Source organism: Engystomops pustulosus, chromosome 3 (genome assembly GCF_040894005.1).
Source record: "Engystomops pustulosus chromosome 3, aEngPut4.maternal, whole genome shotgun sequence".
Taxonomy (NCBI): Eukaryota; Metazoa; Chordata; class Amphibia; order Anura; family Leptodactylidae; genus Engystomops; species Engystomops pustulosus.
In genome coordinates, this window is record NC_092413.1 from 44741792 (window position 1) to 44767057 (window position 25266).

The following is a 25266-nucleotide window of genomic DNA, read 5'->3' on the forward strand; positions in this document are numbered from 1 at the left end:
GCCCAGCGCTATGTCAACTCATCAATATTGCAGAAGGTTTGAACAAATGTTCCACATGGACTGCGGAATAAATGTACAGATGCCTTTGAGGGCCTCAAGTACAATATGAATAGCTTTGGGGACTGAACAATAGAAATGCAGAAAACATCTACCATGACATTAGAACAGCAGGTTACTTATTGTGAACAACACTAAAGGATTTTTACCAATATGTAGAAGCTTCAATTTAACAAGATCCAGCCCTATGAGAAAATTCTCAATAGACTATGAAAATTCCTAGTTCATTTTAGTATCAGTTGCCAAGAAAAAAACGCTTATTTTCTAAAACTCTTAATACCCTGGGTCTCCACCCCTGGGTGTAAGTGCTAGAGTAGCAGACATAGCAGCTGCTATGGGGTCTATCAACTAAGAGGGTCCATTTCAGCTCATAGGAACTCATTGCACATAGGAAGCAATTAAGTGTAATTGTTTTTTACATTATTCCTGAGCGGTAATATGATGTAGATCATCTGTGGTGTGAGATCTGGTATGATTGTTGTTGTGTAGAATTATATTGCATAATTCCTGTACTCTAACATTACTAACCATTATTCTTGTAGGTTGACATCACTGTCTTTATTATACGTGTACTGTGACATCACTATGTTTATTATCTGTGTACTGTGGCATCGCTGTGTATTGCCGCTGAACTGTGACATTACTGTGTATGTTATCTCTGTAACTTGACATTACTGTGTATACTATCTCTGTACTGTGCCATTACTGTTTATTCTACCTGTACTGTGACATCACTATGTATTTTAACCCTGTTCTATGACATCATTATATGTTTTCTTCCTGTACTGTGACATCAGGGTCCGCGGACCACATTTTCGTGGGGTTTCCCAACTTTTTCCGTGTTGCGCCGCATTTAACAGGGGTTTTTGGCCCACGTGATCGGATTTTGGCGCCGACTTTCATGTGACAAAAATCGGGGGTGGGGGCGTGGCCGTCGGGTTAATTCGGGTTAAGCACAGGATTTAACATTCAAAAGTGTGTCGCAAGCCATGCACCGGGAAGAAGAAGGTGAACTCTGGTGGACCTGAGCGGGAAAGCAACACATGCAGGAAATTGGACGCACGTTCTTAGTAAATCGCGGCAGCTCCGAATCCTTGGACAACGCACTACGGGGATCGCGACAGGACGGGAAAGTAAATATGCCCCATAGTGTATTATCCCTATACTTGAACAAAACTGTGTGGGGGAATTCATTAAGACTGGCATTTTGACCGATAGTCTTAAAATCCCCCTGCTGGTGGTCCTGCATTCATATTCCCTAAAACATACCAGCCTCTTAGTAAATATGGGTGCAAACTTCGCCAGTTCTGACCTGAAGACCAGATTGTTATTTTTTCTCTGCTGGCCGATGAAAGTGCCATATTGTAGTTTTGCAATGGGCACCCGTGGTTACAAGTTATGCCCCTGAACCAACCGTTTAGAAACCTGTTAAGTGGCCGCCACTTTCTAGGCAATCACATCGTTTGATCCCCATTTGAAACTTTGCTCTGTTGGATCCTGTAGTAAAAGACTTTTCCAATTAGCAAAATTGCATATGATGTGTGTGAACATGCGCTTTGTTATTGCCTTAGTGCAGATAATCCTCTAATTTCTCTCACTCTGGATGGTTTGCATCTACATATGGTTGGATATAGTCAGAGTCACTTATCTGTGCCTAAGGATGGTAGAACTATTACTGATTAACAGGCTGAATGCTTGCACTAACATCCAGGGTTCATCATGCTTTCACTTTCCAAGTCAAACCAGTCCATTTATGGCATAGATCTCCACTGCAAACACATTACATGTAAAGTGCTGGCTGCCAGCAGATTTCCTTGGAGTAAAAGTCAGCAGGTTTCCTGTGTTTTTCCCATTACATCTCATTTGAGGGCTTGACTATTGCTCAATCATGGCGGGCAGCAGATGGCATTGTTAGCAGGAATGTCCCCAATGTTTGTCACTTCTGCACATTTGTGAAATTAAAAGGAAGATGACCTACCTTGCCTTGAAAGCAAGATGTCAGCAGCATACAGGTGTTAATGGCATTTATGGAAAAGGCTGAATGATCATTGTGCAGAGAGAACAAGACAGTCTTTTCAGCTGTCTCCGACTAGTTAACAAGTAGCCATCTGAATGCATGAAAAGAAAGCTCCGCGTTTCATCAATAAAAGACAGCACGAAGATTTAATGAGGATAAAATGTAACTGCAAAATAAGCAGATGAGCGCGAGACGTCTTTGGTAACAATTAAAAAGGCCATCAAGCGACAGCTCTACAGCTGAAGTATTCTGTTGTGTGTTACACAGTAAAGGTTTTTCAGGGTTTTTTTTGGCAATGCCTTAAAGAGCACGTCACTGTGTCCTGTCTTCTTTTATTAAATAAACATAGTGGGGGGTACATGTGCTCTAGACACAATGAGGGTTAATGCTTATTATTTAGAACTTGCTATGTAAAGAAGACATGAGCCTCAAATATCTTTCCTAATGCTCAGGTACATTATTCTTTACCAGATGAGTCTCGGAGTTCATTGCAGAACATAATTTAGATGTAATTTGTGGCAACATTTTTTCAAGGGTTTAAGTCTTTTAGACATTTTTAAGAGTAGTGTGACAAAAGGGTGTGGTCTCAGAAAAGAGGGCGTAACCCTGACAGTCTTAACCCTTTAACTACAAGTGAGGTAACTGTACCTCCAGGTGCCATTAAGAATGAATGAAGAGAGCAAACACCTGCGAACGGTACTGGCACCGATTGCAAGGGTTAATCACCCATCTTGGATGAGATCACTACCCCCAATGACATAAACCTTTGTGGAAAAAAGGGAGAACAAGGTGAGTAATACGTTCCATTTGATGGCCTATATACGAATACTCCATGTAGTAATAAATATTGTTTCTGTACCTACATTATATCTGTTTATAGTTTTCCCATAAAACGCATATCTTAGTTACATTATTTTTACAGGCAAGTCAAAAAATATTTAACATGTAACTGTAAAGTTATAGTGATTTTACCAAATTATTATATGTGATTCCCCCTTTGAAAACAAACAGAACTACTACTTTGTGCTGCTCACTCACTATTCTGTGCAGGAGACATCTGCATTCACTGTCCTGGACACATCCAGCACTGCTACATTCACTGTCACATGGCCTCCTCCTCTGTGAGCAGGGAGCAGCAGCTCCTCCCCTCCCATGAAACCGTCTGAGAAACAAGCTACGGACTCATAGGGCTTATCAACTCATGGAGAGGAAGAAGCCATTGCAGCAATGAAATAATCTGAGGTGGATGGCAAAGAAACTGCTACATATTGGTAACAAAGATAATAGGGAAACTTGTTTTAAATCCCAAGACCTATTGATTTGTGGAAAAAAAAACCTTTACATTTACTCTTTAAGCATTCATATTGTTGGAATGTGCAACATGATGTGACTTGAGATAATGTAACTCGGGGACAAAAAGAAAACCAGGCCATAAATGCCCACAATGCTCCTAATAAAGATTGTATAAACAGCTTGCATCTGATAACATGGACAGTGCTATTATACCTGGAGGGACTGAAGCCAACGGAGGACAGCTCCATGTCATTCCCCACTGGAGACTCTCCCAGTTCTGGGAGGGGAATCAAAGACTTAAATTACTTGTCCTGTAAATTTGTGTGATATCCAAATATATGGAGTCAAGGATGTCCCCTATTGACCCTACACCATCGTCAGATTGGCCAAGACAGTAGTGGAGGTGGTATTGGGATGGGTAGTGTGTGGGCTATGTGTGTGTGTATGTATATAAGATTGAATATAAATCATTAGTTAGGCACAGTGGCTGCACTGGGGGGCACTATGGCTGCACTGTGGATGCACTGGGGGGACACTATGGCTGCACTGTGGCTGCACTGGGGGGCACTATGGCAGCATTATGGCTGCACTGTGGCTGCACTGGGGGTGCTATAGTTGCACAGTGGGGCACTATGGCTGCACTGGGGACACTGTGGTTGCACTGGAAGGACACTGTGGCTGCACTGGGGGGGGGGCACTATGGCTACACTGGGGGGGGCACTTTGGCTGCACTGATGGGCACTCTGGCTAACGTGGAGGGCACACTTGCCATGACGGTGTCTCAGGTCATTTAACAGCTTTGTAGTTGCCCTGAATTGGCTGATTGTAATGGTAATGCTGTGATCAAAAACAGTGATCAAAAGGCCGTAATCGTCAAAGTGGTAGCAATGAAAATGTCTTCTCATCTAGGAAAAAATGTCACACAGTTCTGAAGGACGAAAAAGTTATTAGCACCAGAAGATGGTGAAATGAAGATTGGAAGGTTTTAATTAATTAAAATTACCATTTTGAAATTAGTTCTGATGTTTTTTTGTTTTAATTATATGTGCGTTATCCGTAGTCTTATATGGCGAGTATATCCCAAACTCTATATTTTAACTGGAAAAGTTGGGGGTCGTCTTTTACTCCTGAAAATACGGTAAATAAATCAGGTATGACATGGAACGTAATACTCTTGTTCTCTCTTGTTTTCAGGTTGTTTATATATGAAATGGTATTTTAATACAAATCTTAGAAATATATGTAGACGACTCAGGCCGCTGCATTAGATTGCTTAGTGGGCATGACCCTAAATGACGCATGTAGCGATCACATGACCCAGAACCGCCCATGTGGGATAAGAGAGTCTGGTTTAAATTGTTCTGCGTTTGTGTTAAATGTATGACCATGAATAAGTCCTCTTAGACAAGACGCATCGGTTTATGTACTATGTCTGTACCCTTGATGTAATGTCTGCTATGGATTTTATAAAGATTTGAATAAAGAAGTTTTATCACATTTCCTGTGGACTTGTCAGAGTACTCTTGCTTGGTTGACTTTAATCTGCCTCATTGTGCCTGAGATTGTCATTGGTAGGGAAGATCTCTGATATATACTATGTGACAGTGATATATACTATGTGACAGTGATATATACTATGTGACAGTGATATATACTATGGTGTAAACTTACATAAATCACTCCAAAAAAACTATATACCCTGCATTATAGAGAGTACAGATTTCTACATTTTAAAAGGAATCTGCAAGCTCCCGGGTTATATATAAGCTTTACATTTGACCTTACAGGTGAAGTCCCTTGTATCTAAAGTATGACTTCTGTTTCATGAATACAGAGAAATCTTAATTTTATTTTCTAGATACAACTGAGCATTTTGGTGCATAACATTGAGAGGAGGTGATGGGTGGGGAACAGGGCGGGATTAAGGGTGGTGGGGGCGCAAACTGGTGGGGGGCCTTCCAACTATGTTTGTGGAAGTATATAGCCAGTCCCTGTAGTATATAGCCTGCAAGCATCTGTATATAGCCTGTCAGCTCCTGTAGAATATAGCCTGCCAGCCCCCTGTAGAATATAGCCACCAGCCCCCTGTAGCATACAGCCACCTGTCCCCAGTAGTATACAGCCTCCATCCCCCTGTAGAATACAGCCACCTGTTCCCAGTAGCATACAGCCGCCAGCCCCCTGTAGAATATAGCCTACCAGCCCCCTGTAGTATATAGCCTGCCAACCCCCTGTAGTATATAGCCTGCCAGCCCCCTGTAAAATATAGCTGCCAGCCCCCTGTAGAATATAGCTGCCAGCCCCCTGTAGAATATAGCCCCCAGCCCCCTGTAGAATATAGCTGCCAGCCCTATAGTATATAGCCAGCCAGCCCCTGTAGTATATAGCCTGCCAGCCCCCTGTAGAATACAACCACCAGCCCCCAGTAGTATATAGCCAACCAGCCCCCTGTAGTATACAGCCACCAGTCCCCAGTAGAATACAGCCACCAGCCCCCAGTAGTATAAAGCCCCCAGCCCCAGTAGTATACAGCCAGCCTGTCCCCATGTAGTATACAGCCAGCCAGCCCCGTGTAGTATACAGCCACCAGCCCCCTGTAGAATACAGGTACCAGCCACATGTAGTATACAGCCACCAGCCCCCTGTAGTATACAGCCACCAGTCCCCTGTAGTATACAGCCACCAGCCCCCTGTAGAATACAGCCACCAGTCCCCATGCAGTATACAGCCAGCCACATGTAGTCTACAGCCACCAGCCCCCAGTAGTATAAAGCCAACTTTATACTTACCTCACCTTCCCTTACAGTGATCCCATGACGCTGCAGGCTCTTCCTCGTTTATCGGGCAGCCACCGGCCTCTGTGAAGACATAGCTGCCATCGCTGGGGGAGATCGCCGATGCATTGTTTCTCCCCCAGCGATAGCAGCTGTGTCTCGCTGAAACAGCTGACATCCTACATGGGCTGCTGCTCATTGCGCACAGTCACTGACTGTCAGAAACTGGTGGGGGCCCCTTTAAAAGTGAAAGTGGTGGGGGCCCCGGGGCTCGAGCCCCAGGAGCCCCTCCTTTAATCCGGCCCTGGTGGGGAAACTGTACCAGGGAGGGAGCAGGCAGTGGTGCACTGTACATGAGGTGAGTGGAGCATCTTGCCTCAGGCAGCACAACCTGCAGCAAGATGTGGGGCAGCATTAGGGGCTCAATTATCTGTTATAAAGCAGGACCTGACACCTAAAAATAGTGTCTCTTGACACCCGATGCCAGCATGGGCTAGAGACTAAATGGAGAACCGACCTGGTAAAAAAATAACCTGATAAATTACTTCTGGATGGGGTGGAGGAGACGCCATTATATAGCTTGCCTGAGGCTAGATTTTAGATTCCTCACTGGGTGCAGAACATTGGGTTTATAGAGCAAGAAATACTCATTTGCATATTTATAAAAATGGAAGATCGGGCTGATATATGTCCATGATTGACATTTATAGATTCATAAAATCTACAATCTTGAAATGAGTCAACCAATACATCCCTATGTATATGCCAATATTTTTTTTATCTTAATACAAAATACATTTTTTGAAGGTTATGGTGGATTTCCTCTTAAATACACATAAAGAGGATGAGTCAAGGAGGCTCAATGGATACTGTAGATATCTTTAAAATGTTCTTAGTACATGGTCATTTTTTAAATTGCTAGAATGTACTTACAAACTGATTGGGCAGCAACCACCTAATTTCATGTTATTATCAGAATTGTTCCCTTTGGCAGGGAGTGAGAATTGTCCCAGCCATTGCTCCTTGATCCTCTAAGCGCCCACAGACAGTTTATAGTGAAGCTATGTCATACACAGGTTTTTGGGTTTTTTTAATAATTCTTTTTATATGTACTTTTAAAAGCCGCTAGTGGATTTTCTTGTGTTTTATATTTAAATTATATTTGTAGTGTAAGATTTATAAGAAGGTATCATAGCATTCTTCAAGTATTTCAAGCATGACAGATTGAAATATATCATCTGGCTACATAAAAACAGCAAAGAAGGTTAAATAGTGAATAAAATGCTAAAAAATGCCAATATTGCCCCCCCTAAAAAAATTGAATGAATGCCTAAATCCAAAAACTGGAAAACTGTGTGATTCATCAAGCCATATACTGGCAGCTAAAGTGAAAACATACAAATGCACCTGAAAATATTTCAGTAAAATAGACTTTTGATAAGTTTGTATGTGAAGCCCTTGAAGTGTTTAGTGTACGGAATTTGAAAGTTTCAGCATTTGCTATGTATCTGAATAAAGGCAGACACGGTCTGGGCCCACCACAGTTGATGATCTTGAGGGTCCACCCATCCATAAAATGTAGGATATATCATCAATAAAGTCTAGTAATTCATATTAGTAGTGATAATAACATCTTTTGAGAAAGAGATCTTACTGTCACGTGATTTCCCCAGTCATCTCCAAAGGGTTTTCTCTTCTGTTGGATCATAGGGCACTTTAAAATGATTTAGAGCCTGGGTCCATCAGAGAATTCTTAGGGGGACAGGACGATCCTACATAATGGCATAGGTATGGTAACACTCATTGGGGCAAATTTATCATTTACTGGTGATAGTGTACGATGTTGCCCATGTCCCCCAGCAACTGCCAAATTTATCAGGAGGCTCCAGTCTCCGGCTGCTCTGGGCAGGGGGACTCTATGCCAGGTCTGGTCTGGCACAGACTTGTGTGATAGCCTGCATTTGAATGGGCGTAGGCTACAGCTTCTACACAGGTGCGGGGAAGAAGCAGGTGCACCAGCCCACTCTGCTGCCGGTCGCACCCCTTTTCACACCCTTCCATGGCCATATGGCGCAGCGGTGACATTAGAGATGAAATAGGCACAATTCCTTGGTGTGCAACAGGAATTGCACCTATTTCACAGATTGAACGCCAGATTCTTAGGTATCCAAGCCCTAATAAATGCCGCCCATTAGATCTATGGGGCACAAGGATAACTGCAATAAATTAACATATAATAATTTAGATCATCTGTTGCCATTCTATTTACCGCATATACTCGAGTATAAGCCAACCTGAATATAAGTCCCTATTTTTTCTCCCCTAGTATATAGTCATCCAGCCACTGCCCTCAGTATATAGCCCGCAGCGCATGCCCCCAGTATATAGCCAGCCAGCCCCCTGCCCCATTATATAGCCAGCCAGCTCCCTGGCCAAATATATAGCCAGCCCCCTGCCCAAGTATATAACCAGCCAGCATTTCCCCTGCATATAGCTACCCCCCTGTCCCAGTATATAGCCAACCCCCTGCGCCAGTATATAGCCAGCATTCCCCCAGTATATAGCCTCCCCCCTGCCCCTGTATATAGCCAGCTCCAAGGTGAGTATTGTCTTTCTTTCTTGAGTACTTGAGTATAAGCTGAGTTTGGGTTTTTCACCACATTTTCTGTGCTGAAAAACTCGGCTTATACTCAAGTATGTATGGTATGTAGGAAAAATGTACATAAGAATGGCTAGTTGTAGACCCAATTACCGTTGTAGTCATAAGGTATCCCAACCTGCAAAGGGCAGGGACCACATCCGCAGACACCTCTTGTATTTATGTATCAAAGTAGTGAGGTTGGTTTAGGAGCTTTATCTAAGTACAGGCAGTCCCCGGGTTACATACAAGATAGGGACTGTAGGTTTGTTCTTAAGTTGAGTTTGTATGTAAGTCGGAACTGTATACTTTATCATTGTAACCACAGCCAAATTATTTTTGGTCTCTGTAACAATTGGATTGTAAAAATGTTTGATTGTCATTAGAACCAGGATTAACAATAAAGCTTCATTACAGACACCTGTGATAACTGTTACAGCTGATTATTGTAGCCTAAGACTAAAGTACAGTAAATTACTAATATCCAGAGGTCCGTTTGTAACTAGGGGTCGTATGTAAGTCAGGTGTTCTTAAGTAGGGGACCGCCTGTAGTAAGATGGGTTATGGTGATGTTCCCATGTACAGGCGGTCCCCTACTTAAGGACACCCGACTTACAGACAACCCATAGTTACAGACGGACCCCTCTGCCCCATGTGACCTCTGGTGAAGCTCTCTGGATGCTTTACTATAGTCCCAGACTGCAATGATCAGCTGTAAGATGTCTGTAATGAAGCTTTATTGATAATTCTTGGTCCAATTACACCAAAAATTTTGAAACTCCAATTGTCACTGGGGCAAAAGAAAAAAAAATGTCTAGAACTTCCATTATAAAATATACAGTTTCGACTTACATACAAATTCAACTTAAGAACAAACCTCCAGACCCTATCTTGTATGTAACCCGGGGACTGCCTGTAATAAGTTTAGTTGTGTTATAGTTTCTCTACAAGTTTTGTTATGCTACTGTTTTTAGCCACTAAATGTCAAGTCATGTAAGAACATTGGGCCGGATCCTTGGAGAGCAGACAATGGGGCACATTTACTTACCCGGTCCTGTCGCGATCCCTGATCCGACGAAGATGAAGTCCGGCGCAATTCACCAACATCATGCGCCCGAGATCCTGCATCTGTTGCTTCCCCGCTGAGGTCCACCAGAGTTCACCTTCTTCTTCCCGGTGTGTGTGACTGCATGTCTTGCGACACAATTTGCAATATCAAATCCCGCGGGTTGTCTGAATCCGTCAAATCATCTGACGGGCCGCCCCCCCGATTTGTGTCGCGTGAAAGCTGGCATCGATGCGGCAAAATCTGATCGCGTGTGCCAAAAACCCCTGTTAAATGCGGCGCAACACGGAAAATGTCGGGAAACCCGACGAAAATTCGGTCCGCGGACCCTTAGTAAATGAGCCCCAATTAATTTACAGGGTCCACGATATGAAAAACAGGGAAACCTACCCATGGATTCAGGTGTGCCTGTGGTAATCTTCATATATCCGTTTTCCATGGCCTCCTTCCTTCTAAAAATCAACTTTTAAAATGATGCGCCTGAAGGGCTCCTTGGGGTGTTACCAGAGCCCTTCTGTGCTGCAGAAATCACAACAGTTTTTATTGAATTTATATTTGTTATCCACAAATTCCTTCTTTCTAAAATCAACTTTTAAAATTATACAAAACTTTGTTCCATAATACAGAGAAAAAACATAGAAATTTTACATTGGCATACCGTTTCTGTGTTATGGTTTCTATGTCACATAGGTGGTTACACTGTGCAGGAGCACTTCCCCCTTCCACTGTGTGCTGAAACTTCCTCTGCTGCAATGAGCATGGGGGGGGGGGGCTCTGTCAAGGCCCATACAGAGCCTTCTGGCATATTACCATAAATTTAAAAAATTTATTTGAGATAGAAGAAGGTCATGGATAACATATATAAGAAGATGACCACTGTCCCGATGCCTGGATATACGAGTAAGTGTCCATGGTTTATCATGATGGATTTTGATGGTAGATTTCCTTTAAGAAAATCCTTAAAGGGGTTGTCCGAGTTCTTGAAAAAAAGCTAAAAGTGGCCGGGACAGGGCTGCTTAAAAAAAACAAAGATGTACTTACCTTCCAGTGCCCTCCGGTATCCAGCGCTGCTGTCGCTCCGGTCCGGGCGCCATGTAAACAAACATGGCCGCCGGAGCACCGCTGGATTCAGCGCTGCTCCGGCGGCCATGTTTGTTTACATGGCGCTCGGACCGGAGTGACAGCAGTGCTGGATACCGGAGGGCACCGGAAGGTAAGTACATCTTTATTTTTTTTAAGCAGCCCTGTCCCGGCCACTTTTAGCTTTAACCAGATAATCCTTATCCAGAAAACTTTGTTATAGATGAAGGACATTTAGAACATTGTAGAATCTGGTAATCTGGAAATCTGGAATGAATACATCCATAACTAAGTATTGATCCGTTCATTTATTAACTGTGTAAAAATTTAATAATGAAGTTTGTCTATGTTCATATTCTGCCGCATCCATGTGAAAATGGAAACAGGAGGAAAGAAAAAATAAGTTGTCAAAACAGGTTGGTTATTCTAAGTAATGATTTCACCTATTCTTCTCTTGTATCAATAATTACATAATTACTACGAGCAGATGGATTGCAGAACACAAGCAGATGGTGCGGATGGTGGAGAAGTAAACAGGCTGAAAATTGATGATTTCTTTTCCAAACAAGGATTCCATTGCTTCACAAAAAAAAAATAAATGACTGCAAATATAGTTTGGGATTACACAGAATGGAGCAGAATGCACCCAGTTTCACGATTTTGCTGATGGCATAATACGACTAAACTACCGCGAGCATTCTAACATTGAATTTGCAAAAAAAACATCTTGTCAAAGACAATTGCGCAGGGAATATTTTATAGGCTCATCATGTTCAATGGCAGCTGGCGGCTCTTTCTCCCCTAATGAACATTATTAAAACATAATTCAACAACTTTCAACAACATTTCTCTAAATCTGCATAAGAAGAAAAAATACAAAGTTGAATTACTTTGTGAATAGTTTGCTGTTTTGGAGCTTAGTGGCTGATTATTTTTTTTATACTCCAATTATAAACACATAGTAGTTGTTGTTGACAACAAATGAGATAATTTTTTTACTTCTAAATTATCAAAACACTACACTACTGTTTGGGTTCATTACTGCTTAATTATGTTTTTTATGTAAATTTTTTTTTACACGGTTAAACAAAAATCTGCAAAAATATTACTTTTCCATAGGGACTAAAAATGTGCTACTCATATAGGACAGGTTATAACAGAAGAGACAATAACCAATAAGTTTGATTTTTTATATTATTATTTTTATTTATTTAATTTGATATTTTTAATTTTAGTTTTACATTTTTTAAATTTTTAAATTTTTTATTTAATAATTAATTTTCCCTTTTTTAACAGTGAAACATGGGGCTTGAGCATGCCTATTACAATTTGTATGGAAAGGGTGTGGGTTCTTGGAAAGTAGGATAAAGTCAAGTTGTGACTACATGCCAATGCAGAAGATTTTTCATTTCAGCATCACTGTGATAAATGTGGTAGCTTAAAAAGAAGCTGTCACCAGGGACCCGCCCCCCCAAACCACACAAAGTACCTTCTAGATGTCTTTATACAGTACATGTTACACTGATGTCATGGGATTAAAGTCAACATTCTATTAGAAAATACTTTTGATGTCCTTTGTTCCAGTCATAGAGGTTGGGAGCTGCAGAATACAGCGTGTACCTCCTAACTGGAACTGCGAACCTGGCCCCCTCATGAATGAGAGAGACATGTGACTCTCTGAATACAATTCATGAAGGCATAATGATGTTGATTTCTTTTCATATAGCCAGGACTCCCTCAGCCCCCACCTTTCTGAGGGAGTGGTTAATGATATAGCAGTGCTGAGTCACACACAGTCCCTATCTGTTTCTATGTCTCTCTCTGTGTTGCAGAAAGGGATTGTGTAGAGTTTCCTACCTTTGCTACAGCCCCAGTAAAGGGAGATGTTTTTGTCTGTAGTTGAATATTGGCAGACGGTCCCAAAATACTAGTTCCATATGCAGCATGTTTGTAGCAGTGAAAACTGTCAATCAGGAATAGGGAGGCAGGGCAGTGCAGGGAACACTGCATATGCAGGACCCCATCAGGTGAGTTGTCTATAAGTTTACAAACTGATTTTTTAACATTGCAGCTATGGAAAGGAACCATTTAGGGTTAAGGGAAATGCTTTTAATGCTAGTTTTTAATTAAGTATTTATTGTGTTCAGTCAGTTTTCAGTCAGAGTTTGTTCAGTGTCTCAGTTTTTCACGCATGTTTTTTGCCAATTTCAATGCAATATCAATGCTTTTTTGACGCACAGATAATGCGCTTGAAAAGGACTCAGGACTGAGCTCTATCTTTTCTATAGTAATTGATGTGTAAAAAACGCATTGCACTTGCATTGGACTTGCATGTGCCTCAGTGTGCGATGTGTTTTCGATGCATCTCCATAGACTTGTATGGGGCGTTTAAAAAAAATGCTTGTGTGTTCGTGAATAAGAATGCAAGTCTGAAAAAACCCATTGATTACAATGGGTCAGAGTGTAATGCAAGTTCTGCACATCAAGAGCATGCGCAGAACACACGCGTGTGAAAAAAAGCAAGTGTGAATGGGGCCTAAGTCTATCTTTTCATATTCACAAGTCATTACTTACATTTTTGCCAAAATTGTATATTTATATAGTCTTTTAAAAAGTTTGACACTTGCTTTCCCTTATCATGGCAGCTTCACATACCCAACCTAAGCAACTGGAATCCATACTGTGCAAGGAGTCCCTTTTTTATGGATCCTTACTCATTTTTGATTTAGAGAAACCTTGAGGATGTACTTTGGTTGCATTTGGTTCTCAGTTGTTGGATATGGAAGCATTCTCTATTTTCTGGATGTATACATTTAACCCTTGGGATCCAGCTCATCTTGTAAGGGTATGAACACCCAGATCTGTGTAATTAAGAAGCAACCTATTCATACTAAGACAGTAATTCTATGCCATCTGCCAAACCTTGTAGAGCCTGGCATGGTGCCTGTTGCCTGCTGTAGCTTCTGTTACCCACCTGATCCTTGGAGACCTGCTTTGATGGAGCATTTATGCCAAGCTTTTCCAGAGGATAGACAATCTGTCGTCTTGGTCGCACGGGAACCATGTAATGAAGGGCAGATGTCAGTGAATGGGCGCAGGGATTCTTAAACTGAAAGACAACCATCTTCATTTTAGTGAGGAGAATGTCAACTCCGCGCCTCGCAGATGTTTAACAAACATAGAATTCTTAACAGACTTGGCAAATTGAAAGCAGGGGGTTAGAGAAAGATAACAACAAATAAACATAGTGCCGGAGCGGTGGAATGAGTTTCACATAATACCCACCACTAATGAAGATAATTATGAGAGTAATTACATTACCATCTCTGTGGGAATGACAGATAAACAAGTGGCTTGGTTTATGGCATTTTGCTGTACCAGTATTTTTCCCAGGAGTGCACTCTCTCACTACCAATCATAATTTAGCTCATCTTACCTCCCTCCATTTTGTTCTCTGCTTTTCGTCAAACATTTCCTCTCAACCAACTAAAAGTAAGACTTTGAAATCTATATGAAAGTACTAAAAAAATCACTAAAAGTCCATCAGTTCTGCCCATTTAGCATTGTGCTCTTATAGTAAACTGTGGGGTTTTTGCTACTTTTTATTAAAATTTTATTATTTTATTGGGACTGGTGTTTATTAGTGACTTTTTGACCATGATTTGTGCCAAATGTGTGACTTTTCTTACATCTACATCTGAATTTTAAAGATACATCAGGTGCAACACTAAAAAATTATTACGTTCATAACTTTGCTAGGCGAGTGGAAAAGTCTGGCCTAAGCACACGTATACAAATGTGCTAAAAATGTGGCATATATAAAAGAAAAAAAAGAGAAAACCCAAAAGATAAATGACCCCCACAGTCTGATATTTTCTGTAGGCCATTTTTCCTCCTTCTGCAGAGGCCCTCCAAAGAAGAATAAACGTCACCTATGCCCTTAGAGTAAGCTCACACGATCACTTGTGGTGTCCTTTAGTCTATTCCGTTATTAATGAATGGCAAACTGAAGCCCTTCCGCTTACTTTGTTCCCATTGATTCCCATTCAACTTCCGTCATGTATCTGTTATTTATAATGTTAAAAATAGCACCATTCTGCCTTTAAAAATAATACAACTTGGTGACAAACACCACACACATTAGTGGGAACTGAGCCTGTGAGCGCGCTATTTTGAGCCCTAGCCTTTTAATGCTGTACATAGTTGGCAGCTGCCAAAAGTATAAAGATGGTGCATGCTCAGGAGTTTAAATAGAGCTTCATGGGCCGGTTTTCATCTATTCTACACATTTCTATGGTCCAGAATCGGAGACAACTCTGATCACGATCCATTAGCCCTTCACACGCGATGATGGAATCAGATCACAGAATTATATAAGCCTTACTTTCACTCTCATTGGTGGTGTCTAGTGCCCTAGAGCAAAGGTCCCCAACCGCCGGTCCGCGGACCAGGACCGGGCTGTTGGAGTTTATCAGCCGGTCCGCAGCACCGCTGACAGCTAGCTCCGCGGCCCTGCGCCTGGTCAGAGCTCGCTCTGTGTAGATTTATAATGTTTTCTGCAATAGCCGTGACAGCTCGCAGCTCCCGGCAGAGAACATTATGCAGGACGAGGTGGGGCGTCGGGCGGGTCTTAGTGACGCAGCCCTCCACAGCACAGCATGGTACCTGTTGTACGTCACGGGGTGGGTCTTAGTGACGCGGTCCTCCTGACTGGATTCAGTGACGTGGCTCCCGGTACCGGTGTTCAGTGTGTAGCGTTGCTAAGCAGCAGCGCTGTATACACTGACGCTCAATGTACAATGCTGCTCCCACTGATTGAGGGAAACAAGCCTGGTGCTCCCACTCATTCTGAATCTATGGTAAGTTGAATCACATTCTCATTATAAATGTCATAATTATATGATAAGTATGCACTAAGCTCCACCCCTCCATAACCCCACCCCATATGACCAAAGCCCCGCCCCCACCGGGCCATGGAAAACTGGTCTAGCTTAAAGCGGGTCCCTGGTGAAAAAAAGGTTGGGGACCTCTGCCCTAGAGGGATCTTAGTGTGTCTGAACATGAGGATGAGGTTGTCTTATTCATATCTGTACATGTACACACAGTTCTTGGGACATCACTGCATATCACAATGGCAATTGTACAATATTACAAGACAAAACACAACTGTCTTTTTGCACCCTACAAGTATACTTTACAATAACTACACATCAAATATTATTCATTTCTAATAATACTGTTTCAAACCAATCCCCCTAAGCCACACCCCCAATCACTCCCTGGCCACGCCCCAAATTTTAGCCATATTATAATAATAAAAATCATCTCAATTAAAAAATTAAAAAAAATTTCCTCATTGGGATTTGAACCTACAGTGTCCATGAACAACAATAACACAGCGCCCCAACCCACTGAGCTATTAGCTCTGTGATTATCAAGGATTAGAATTTTGGTAACTAACTTCCGGGCTGAATCCTCTTCATACAAGGGTGGGGGTTGTTGCATATTGCAGCAAACCCCCACCGCTAATAACCGCGGTCGTTGCTTGCACCGATCGCGGCTATTAACCGGTCCGTTGCCGCCGCCATCTTTATTCTGATCGCCGCGCCCCCGAACGTCATCGGGGGGCGGCGATCGGTTGCCATGGTAGCCTCGGGTCTTCGTTTGACCCGAAGCTATCTGGCTTCTGCAGATTCGTTACAATGAGCCAGTGGCTCATTGTAATGAATGAGCTGCAAAAATGCCATATATTGCAATACAGAAGTATTGCAGTATATGGTAGCAGCGATCTGACCATCTAGGGTTAATGTACCCTAGATGGTCTAAAAAATAGTGAGAAAAAAAAAGTTTATAAAAGAAAAAAAAATAATAAAATATTAAAAATTCAAATCACCCCCCTTTTGCTAGAACTGATATAAAACATAATAAACAGTAAAAATCACAGACATATTAGGTATCGCCGCGTCCCAAAACGCCCGATCTATCAAAATATAAAAACGGTTACGGGCAGCGGTGACCTCCGAGGCGGGAAATGGCGCCCAAATGTCCGAAATGCGACTTTTACACCTTTTTACATCACATAAAAAATGGAATAAAAAATTATCAATATGTCGCACAGACCTCAAAATGGCAGCAATGAAAACGTCGGCTCATTTCGCCAAAAATGACACCTCATAAAGCTCCGTGTGCCAAAGTATGAAAAAGTTATTAGCTTCAGAAAATGGCAAATTTTTTTTTTCTTTTTTGTACACATTTGTTAAATTTTTTTAAATGTATTAAAACACAATAAAACCTATATAAATTTGGTATCACCGCGATCGCACCGAACCAAAGAATAAAGCTGAGATGTTATTTTGAGTGCACAGTCAAAGTTGTAAAAACTGAGCCCACGAGAACGTGACGTGGCGTTTTTTTTTTAATTTTTCTACATTTGGAATTTTTTTTCAGCTTCGCAGTACACGGCATGTTAAAATAAATAACATTACGGGAAAGTAAAATTTGTTACGCACAAAATAAGCCCACACACAGGTCTGTACACGTAAAAATGAAAAAGTTATGGATTTTTGAAGGTGGAGAGCGAGAAATGAGCAAAAAAAACCTGCGTCCTTAAGGGGTTAATGCTTTGGTATATAGAGAGGGATCTTCTCAGAGATTATTGTTATTATTGCGACTATTATTATTATTATGGAGATTATTATTATTATTGAGATGATTATTATTATTTTTTCTATTATTAATAATCGTCTCCATAATAATAAAAATAATAAAATTTATAATAATAATAATAGTCTCAATAATTACAATAATAATCTCTGAGAAGACTCCTCTCTATATATCAGTGCATTAGTCTGTGTCACAGTTTGACATTAGCAGATAACACTTCTTAGTTACCAGAATTCCTCAGCTCTGTATCACTGGGCTTATAGCTCAGTTAGTTAAGCTTCTGTCTGCAGTGCACAGGGTCCCAGGTTCGATTCTCAGCCTGGCCAAAGCTTTATGTAATTTAATTATATAAATAGCTTGTGTCTGGGGAAGCCCTGGAGACCATATATGGACAGATGCTGATCTGAAGCTGATGACGTGGTCCCTGCTCTCTCAGCTAAGCCGACACTTCTCTGAAAAGGATTCCCTGCCCGATGTCTGCTCTGGGGAACCCTAGGAGATGCAGTGACCATATATGGACAGATGCTGATCTGAAGCTGATGACGTGGTCCCTGCTCTCTAAGCCGACACTTCTCTGAAAAGGATTCCCTCCCGATGTCTGTAGAAGCCATTCTATACTATCAGTTCTGGCTTTCAAAGTATTTACTATGGGGACACAGCGCCGGGACACAGCGGGACCTGGGGGGAAAATCCGTGACAATCTCATAGCTGCCCGTGACGCGGGGCAGAGGTACGAAAAACTGGAAAGTCCCGTCAAAATCGGGACGGTTGGGAGCTATGCTGTACAGTCTAGTTAGTTACCTGATGTTTGTCATACGGAGGGTATACAGGGTAATAAAGAGAGGACTTGTGGGATAAGCGGAGAATCTCTTTTAGGAAATGCCTGCTGTAATGTTTAAATATAGGATTGAGAGCGTAATGGTGGAGGTGTCCGTGCTCATCTCTCTGATGATGATTAAAGTAGATAAAATCTTCAATGTTGTAGTGTGAACGAATGTACTCAATATCCTACAAAAAACAAACAGATAATAAATATTAGAGCAAAAACTGCATCACATAGCCACAGGGTTGTGCAGTAAAAAGTCACTGTGTATTTTCATCAATCTCAGAGTTATAATACATGATGCATGTGCAAAGCACGTTAATGTTAAAACTATTGCTAATAACCCTGAGTATGAAGGTATATGGGGGGACACATTTATCAGGTCTTGTACATTGGTTTTCTGCACCCTGGTGACAGAGTTTAATCATATGTGTGATAAATGCCCCCCATGGTGTCTATGTGTCATACAGCCCAGTTTGCAAACTAACATCTGTATCAAGCTATAATACCCTACAAGCAAATGTTTTTAGGGATGGATACTACTGCATATATGACACTGAATACCGCATACATCATTATAATATAAGGAACATACAATGTTACTGTAAAGGTCCCTCTGCACATAAATAGGAGCCTTATCATGCCACATATAAAGGATCTATATTACTATCAAGAGAAGGGCGTCTTAAAGGGGTTGCCCGCTTTCAGCAAATAATTGTTATTGTTTGTGTATTGAAAAGCTATAAAATTTTTAAATGTACTTTCTGTATCAATTCCTCTGAGTTTTCTAGATCTCTGCTTGCTGTCCTAGGTTTACTTCCAGTGGATGGAAATCTGTCCATGATCTTGTGATGGAAAGGCAGGGGCACCTGATTACTCTCTGTGCTAATAATGGCTCCTGCAGATACATGTCCATCACTTGACCATGAACAGATTTGTATCTACTGGAAGTAAACATAGACGCTTTCCAGAGAAGGACAACAAGCAGAGATCTAGAAAACCGTGAGGCATTTATACAAAAAGTATATGGGAAAACTGTATAACCTTTCATGTTTAACCTTAAATAAACAACCCCTTTAAATCTAATCACCCTTGCAACACGTCAGGATGCAAAGAGTTTGCCTTAAAGATAATTGTCCTCACACTTAACCTTAAAATGTATAGCTGGATTTTAGAGTGTATAATGTGATGAAAAACTGTAAGGCTTCATTCACATGACCGTGTGCTCACTGGGGCTGTAACCCGGGCATTGTGCACGATTAAGGGGGGAAAGAGGGGGAGGTGAGCACTCCTTACCCATCCTCTCAACATAGAAAGCTCAGCGGCTGGCTCATTTTTGTATATGTATGGCTCAATGGCTGAATTTTTGTATATGCATGTAATATCTGTGCCGGCATCATCCTCAGTCAACAATGTGCAACTAAGGATGCGCTGATTTACACTTTTCTGTCTGAATACTGCTCTATTTCTTCCTAGCAGTATTGATTAATTATGCACCACAGGGTATTGTTCTTTCTGGTTTACTAACAGTTTACCTGCTGTAATGGACAGAATCCTTATCCTATCAGCATTGGAATCAGGATTCTGACAGCACATAAAAGGTCCTAGGAACCTATTATTATTGCTTGTTATAGTTCACACTTGACCAAGCTTGGGTATAATCTGTCTGCTTATTAATGGTATCTTTAGACTCCTTGGCTTGTCTATCTGGTTACCCCTTTGTCTATTCATTTGGTACTTTGATTTGACTCTTGCAATGTTTCTTATTAGTTTGTTTGTCTTGTTCTTGTCTGTTGTTATCACCTAAAATTAAGGACAGACTGTAGTCCAGTTACTGGCCAACGCCTAGGTTGTTTTCGAGTAAGTAGGTAGGGATAGTCTGGTGGTTTAAGTTTCAGTTTAAAGGGGTATTCTCATCTGGGCATTCACATTTAATTAAATTAATTTGCCATATGTAAACATTTCTTCAATTGGATGTTATTAAAAAAATGTTCCTGTGTGAAGATAATTTCTCATAAATGTTGCCATATTGTCTCTTAGAAACGCGATTGCTTCCTCGGATACGGCCACCGCACATATTGGCAGCGGTGTCCAGACATGCGCTATTGAGTCCTCCCTGACCACATGGATTCAGCAATCATTACCAGAGAACGGCCGTGGGACCTGCAGTAACTCCTGGACGTTTCATATCCAAAAACTTTTTGTTTCTTTGTGCAATCCCTCCAGCAGTGGTGGTCGTATCCAGGGACAGAGTCTTGTTTCTAAGGGACCATATGACTACATTTATGAGAAATTATCTTCACACAGGAACATTTTTTCTAATAACATCTAATTGAAGAAATTTTTATGTATGGCAGATTAATGAAACTGAATGTGAATGCCCAGACGAGAATACCCCTTTAAGTGGGTGTCCATCTTTCTGTTCTCAATCTGCTCCTAACAATGAATTACAATAATTTGTAAGTAAATATTGTCTATATGTAACAAAGACACTCAATGAATGGGGTTCAGTTTTATTGTTACATGAAAAAAATAAAAGTATGAAAAAAGAAACATCTACAAAAAAAGAGGTGGTCTTGTGATGATACTACTCTGTTTATGTATAGTTGTTAAACATTATGAGCATCACTGAGTATGTTTTATAATATGATGTAGGTTACATACATTTAACAGTATGGAAAACAATAAATACAATATGGAAAATATAACATTAACAATACCTCTTCATTTCTGATTACAGAAACACCAACAATCTGGTTGGCTACTTCGGCAACAAATGCCTGCACCGGTGTCCCATCCTGAAAACAAGAATAATACCCTCATCACCAATATACAGCTTTACGGGACATAGCTTATGGTCCCCATACAAATAAAATCCCCAGATTATACCCTATTAAACTACCACCTACCTACTACCTCAGGCAAGGCATTTAGTGTCCTTTCTAGAATTCCATCTTTAATGTGAAATCATGCCTGTTAGGGGTAGTCGTGTGGAAATTAGCAGAGAAGAGTCACATTTGCCCGAGATTAGTCAAGTTTAGAGGCTGGGGGTGTGTCACTTCAGTTCTTGGGTTTTGTTGTAAATAGTAACATGCTTTTTTTTGTCATCTCAGCAGGTTTGTGGTTTTGAGCGTTACAGAATCGGAGACACAGGCAGTAAACAAAAGTCAGGAATTGGATATTTATCTGCAGCTTTTGAATTAAGGGGGTGAACTGAGAGAAGAACTGTTCTAGTAGCTCATGGCAACCAATCAGAGCTCAGCTTTCATTTTCCAACAGCTGTTTATAAAATTAAAATTGTTTTCCATGGGCAACATCTGATTAATCTCCCCCTATTTCTTTAACTGCCTGTATCAATGCTCCTCCTGCAGTCTCTAAACTTGAGTCATCTCAGGCAAAACTATGACTCTCTGCTCATTTTCACTTGACTTTGCAGTAGATTTGTTATAGGTTAAAGGACAAAATGTCACTTACAAAAAGGAATTCTTGAAATAATATTTTACACCCATCCTCAGGAAGTTAGTAGGTCAACTTGGTAAAAACTGTTGACAGGTTCCCTTTAACTCCAACCAAATATTCGAAGAGAATTGTAATATATTGTGACTTTTCTGCATTTGTATAGACAATTATCGACTACATCTCAGAGCAGATCTCCCTTTAATGCCTATGGGCGGCTGTTCACGTAGAATAATTTGTAGCTTCACCTTATGAACTAAAAACCCCTAAATCTTCTGGGCTAAACAATGAGTACATCCATTAAACGCTTTGATTTTTTTACTGTAATTGTTCGCTTGTTTATTTACAGCCAGAGAATCTATAATTTTCAGCTTTACCAACTGGAATGTGCCCCCTCGTCCTATGTGTGACAGCAAATATTGACGTTAGATTTATCAATGTAATACATGACAGTAATAACAAGTTTGCGGATGAGTTAATCAATCCCATACAAATTATGGCCCATTCCACTCACAGCATCCCTCCGTGCATCATTGTAGGTTTTTAGGTCGTCCAATATGCTATCATGGAGCTGTAGACTCTCTATTAGCGTCTCCACTGCAGGTACATCGCTGGACTTTGCTGCCCTCACCTGCAAGAAGCTGAAATAGGTGGAACTTGTGTAAGTGATTAATGTACGACTGCATGAAATCTAATTGTAGATTAAATGTACTATTGAAGCAGGAAATGAAGGAAACACAATGGGGCGCATTTACTAAGGATTGCGCTGCACACTTTAGTTAGACTGTGCACCTTTTTCGGGGCTAAAACGGCTTGCAAAGGTATTTAAGAAGTGTCTGCGCTGCGATTGTGGCGCCCGTGACCTTTTTGTGGTGCAGCTGTGCCGGCTTCCATGTGACACAAATTAGGGGGCATGCTGTGGATCGGTCCAACTGATTTGGACAAAGCGTGGTATTTAACTTTAAAATTGTGTCGCACTCCCTTGGGCAGATGTATTATCGTCTCTGGGCCTAAAAAATGCTGGGATCTTTCGGCTTTTTTGGCGCAGAATTGTTGCGGATCATTTATAATGAGTTTGTGCCAGAAAGAACAGATGTTTCCGGCTATCCCGACTCCTCTGTCTTTTTTGGCGTGGCCGTGGCCTAACTTTTCCACATTATCCATCACATTTATGTGTATTTTGTCAGCATTTTTAGGCGCACTTTTTGGCACACAATAGACCAGAAAAAAATGGTCAGAGAGCAAAATTAAAGCGTAGTCCATGTAAGATTTTGGCGCACATCTCATTGATGTCAGCATTTTTATGCCGCACGACTGATCAGTTCCGCCTACCCATTAATTACTTACAGCCATGCGCCACTTTAATAAATCGGGCTGTGCTTTCCGGAGATGCTGACAGTCGTGCATGCACCAGAAGTAGTAAATTCCCCCCCCCCCCCCCCCTTTCATGTTAAAGGTGCACCACAAAAAAGATGGTGAACTCTGTCGGACCTCTGCGGGCAAGTGACAGATTCCTGATTTCTGGCGCACGATTTTAGGGAATCGCCACAAGCAGCATTATACATGGACAATGCATTTTCAGCAAACTCAAGCGGCATTGTAAATAAATGTGCTCCACTGCTCCATGTAAAGACCCACAGGAGCTGTTCTTTCAGGACCATTATTCCAAGGCAGGAAGGAACACTGAGAAGCTTGTGGAAATTCAACGACAATACCATTAGCGCATTAATCCCTCCAGCTTTTTACTACTTATGCACACAGTCTGGGCTAGATCTCAGAGGGAATGCTGTATAGCATGGCACAGGCATAATGTGCCCACACGTTCATGTCTTATCAGAACACAAAGAATGTGTTTCAATAAGATCAAAGATTTTATTATGTGTTCTTAAGAGTTCTCTAAAGTTTAGAACATGTTGCTCCACAACTCAATGCATGTAATGGTCTATACACTGAGCTAAAGTTTTGTTTTATATATAAAGGCTTCTCTTCATCTACATAAATATCTCTTTATAGCGGCATCTACGTGAATGTAATTGATATAAACAACGCAATAAACAAGATTAGGGGTTGTTCAGTAGGTAATAGTCTGTTAGTAGTCATTTTGACTGTAATAGCCAGGGTCAAAATAAGAAAAAAAACAACTTTTTTTTACATCTCACTTAAACCACTGCTACCAATCAGTTTATTTTTGGGTTTTATAATGCAGATGCTGGCTTAGCTATCGTGTAAGCCATGGGGGTGCTCCATTGATTGCTATGGGACTTGACATGGCTTACTGGATGAGCTGATTCCAGGACAGCTACGGGACACTTGAGGGCCCTCAATCTGCCAATTGTGGTCCTAGCAGTCACAACATCCTCGATAGGACATATATCCCCTTTCCTTTGGGATGCCTACATTTTCTTTGCATTCTTAATGCTTGGCTACTTTTTGCTTAGCTTGGTTAGCCCAAGTTCACATGCAGCGTTTGAGTTGCATTTTGAAACACTATTCAAACACTGGGCAGGAGCTTGGCCTCATTGTATTGCATTTACATAGTGTTAACATAGTGTAAAAGAGTGTTGTTAACATAAGGCTAACAATTTGTTCCGCTATGTAAACCCAATGCAATCAGACCAACCTCCTCCCCACAACCTTTGAATTGCATTTTTAAAACGTAACTGAGATGCAGAGGGTGAACCTACAGAATAGGTGTGATCTGTGACTACAACTTGGCTACTGTGTCTATGGATAGTACGAGGCACTCAGATGTCCTGTCTCTTCATTGGTGTAGGCTGCTGTTCTTTTCTTCCCCAAATGAACCTTAAAGGAGGTCTGTCACTGTAAATTTGGGACACTAAAACCAGCCACTGGTCGTAAAGAATTGGTGGTTTTGCGTTTTAAATCCCACTATATTGTTTATTTCTGTGGCTGCAATAAAACATAGGTGTACTTTCCTTGGTTTAAGATCTTGGCTCCTAAGCAGTCATTTAGTGAAGCTGAAATAGTACACCCTGGCTTCACTATTCAGGTGCCATAGATGATGTCAGGGTGCACTGGGACAACTACACAGAATGACTGCCCATGCACCGAGAGCTTGAGAACAAGGTAAGTAAGTACTTGTATGTTTGTTTTTTAAGGTGTCCACAAAAAGAAATAATATAGTGCGATTTGGGACACTTAACCACAAATCATTGCATAGGCCCAGGGAGCACAAGAGTCTGATGCTTTTTGGACTCCCCTAGAAAAGTATAAACAATTTTTTATGGTGACCACAGATATAGATGTTACAGGAACCACCAATCACCATGAGGACCTGTAGTCAGATTAGTGCCCCAAATCTCCTTGACAGGTTCCTGGGATTAAAGGTCATCTACCACCAGGATGACGGATTGTAAAACATGCACACTGACATACTGG

At 41.2% G+C, this 25266-nt stretch overlaps 1 protein-coding gene across 2 annotated transcripts in view; it reads right to left on the reverse strand.

The window, feature by feature from the left end:
• The window catches only part of CFAP61 (cilia and flagella associated protein 61), a 228145-nt gene that overhangs the window by 124887 nt on the left and 77992 nt on the right, over window positions 1-25266 (reverse strand). For both annotated transcript variants that reach the window (XM_072140627.1, XM_072140628.1), the window contains exons 14-17: window positions 22382-22508; window positions 21132-21209; window positions 18390-18596; window positions 13900-14034 (exon numbers count right to left, since the gene is read on the reverse strand). In XM_072140627.1, the coding sequence (XP_071996728.1) occupies window positions 13900-14034; window positions 18390-18596; window positions 21132-21209; window positions 22382-22508 (547 nt within the window). The remainder of the gene's footprint in view (window positions 1-13899; window positions 14035-18389; window positions 18597-21131; window positions 21210-22381; window positions 22509-25266) is intronic.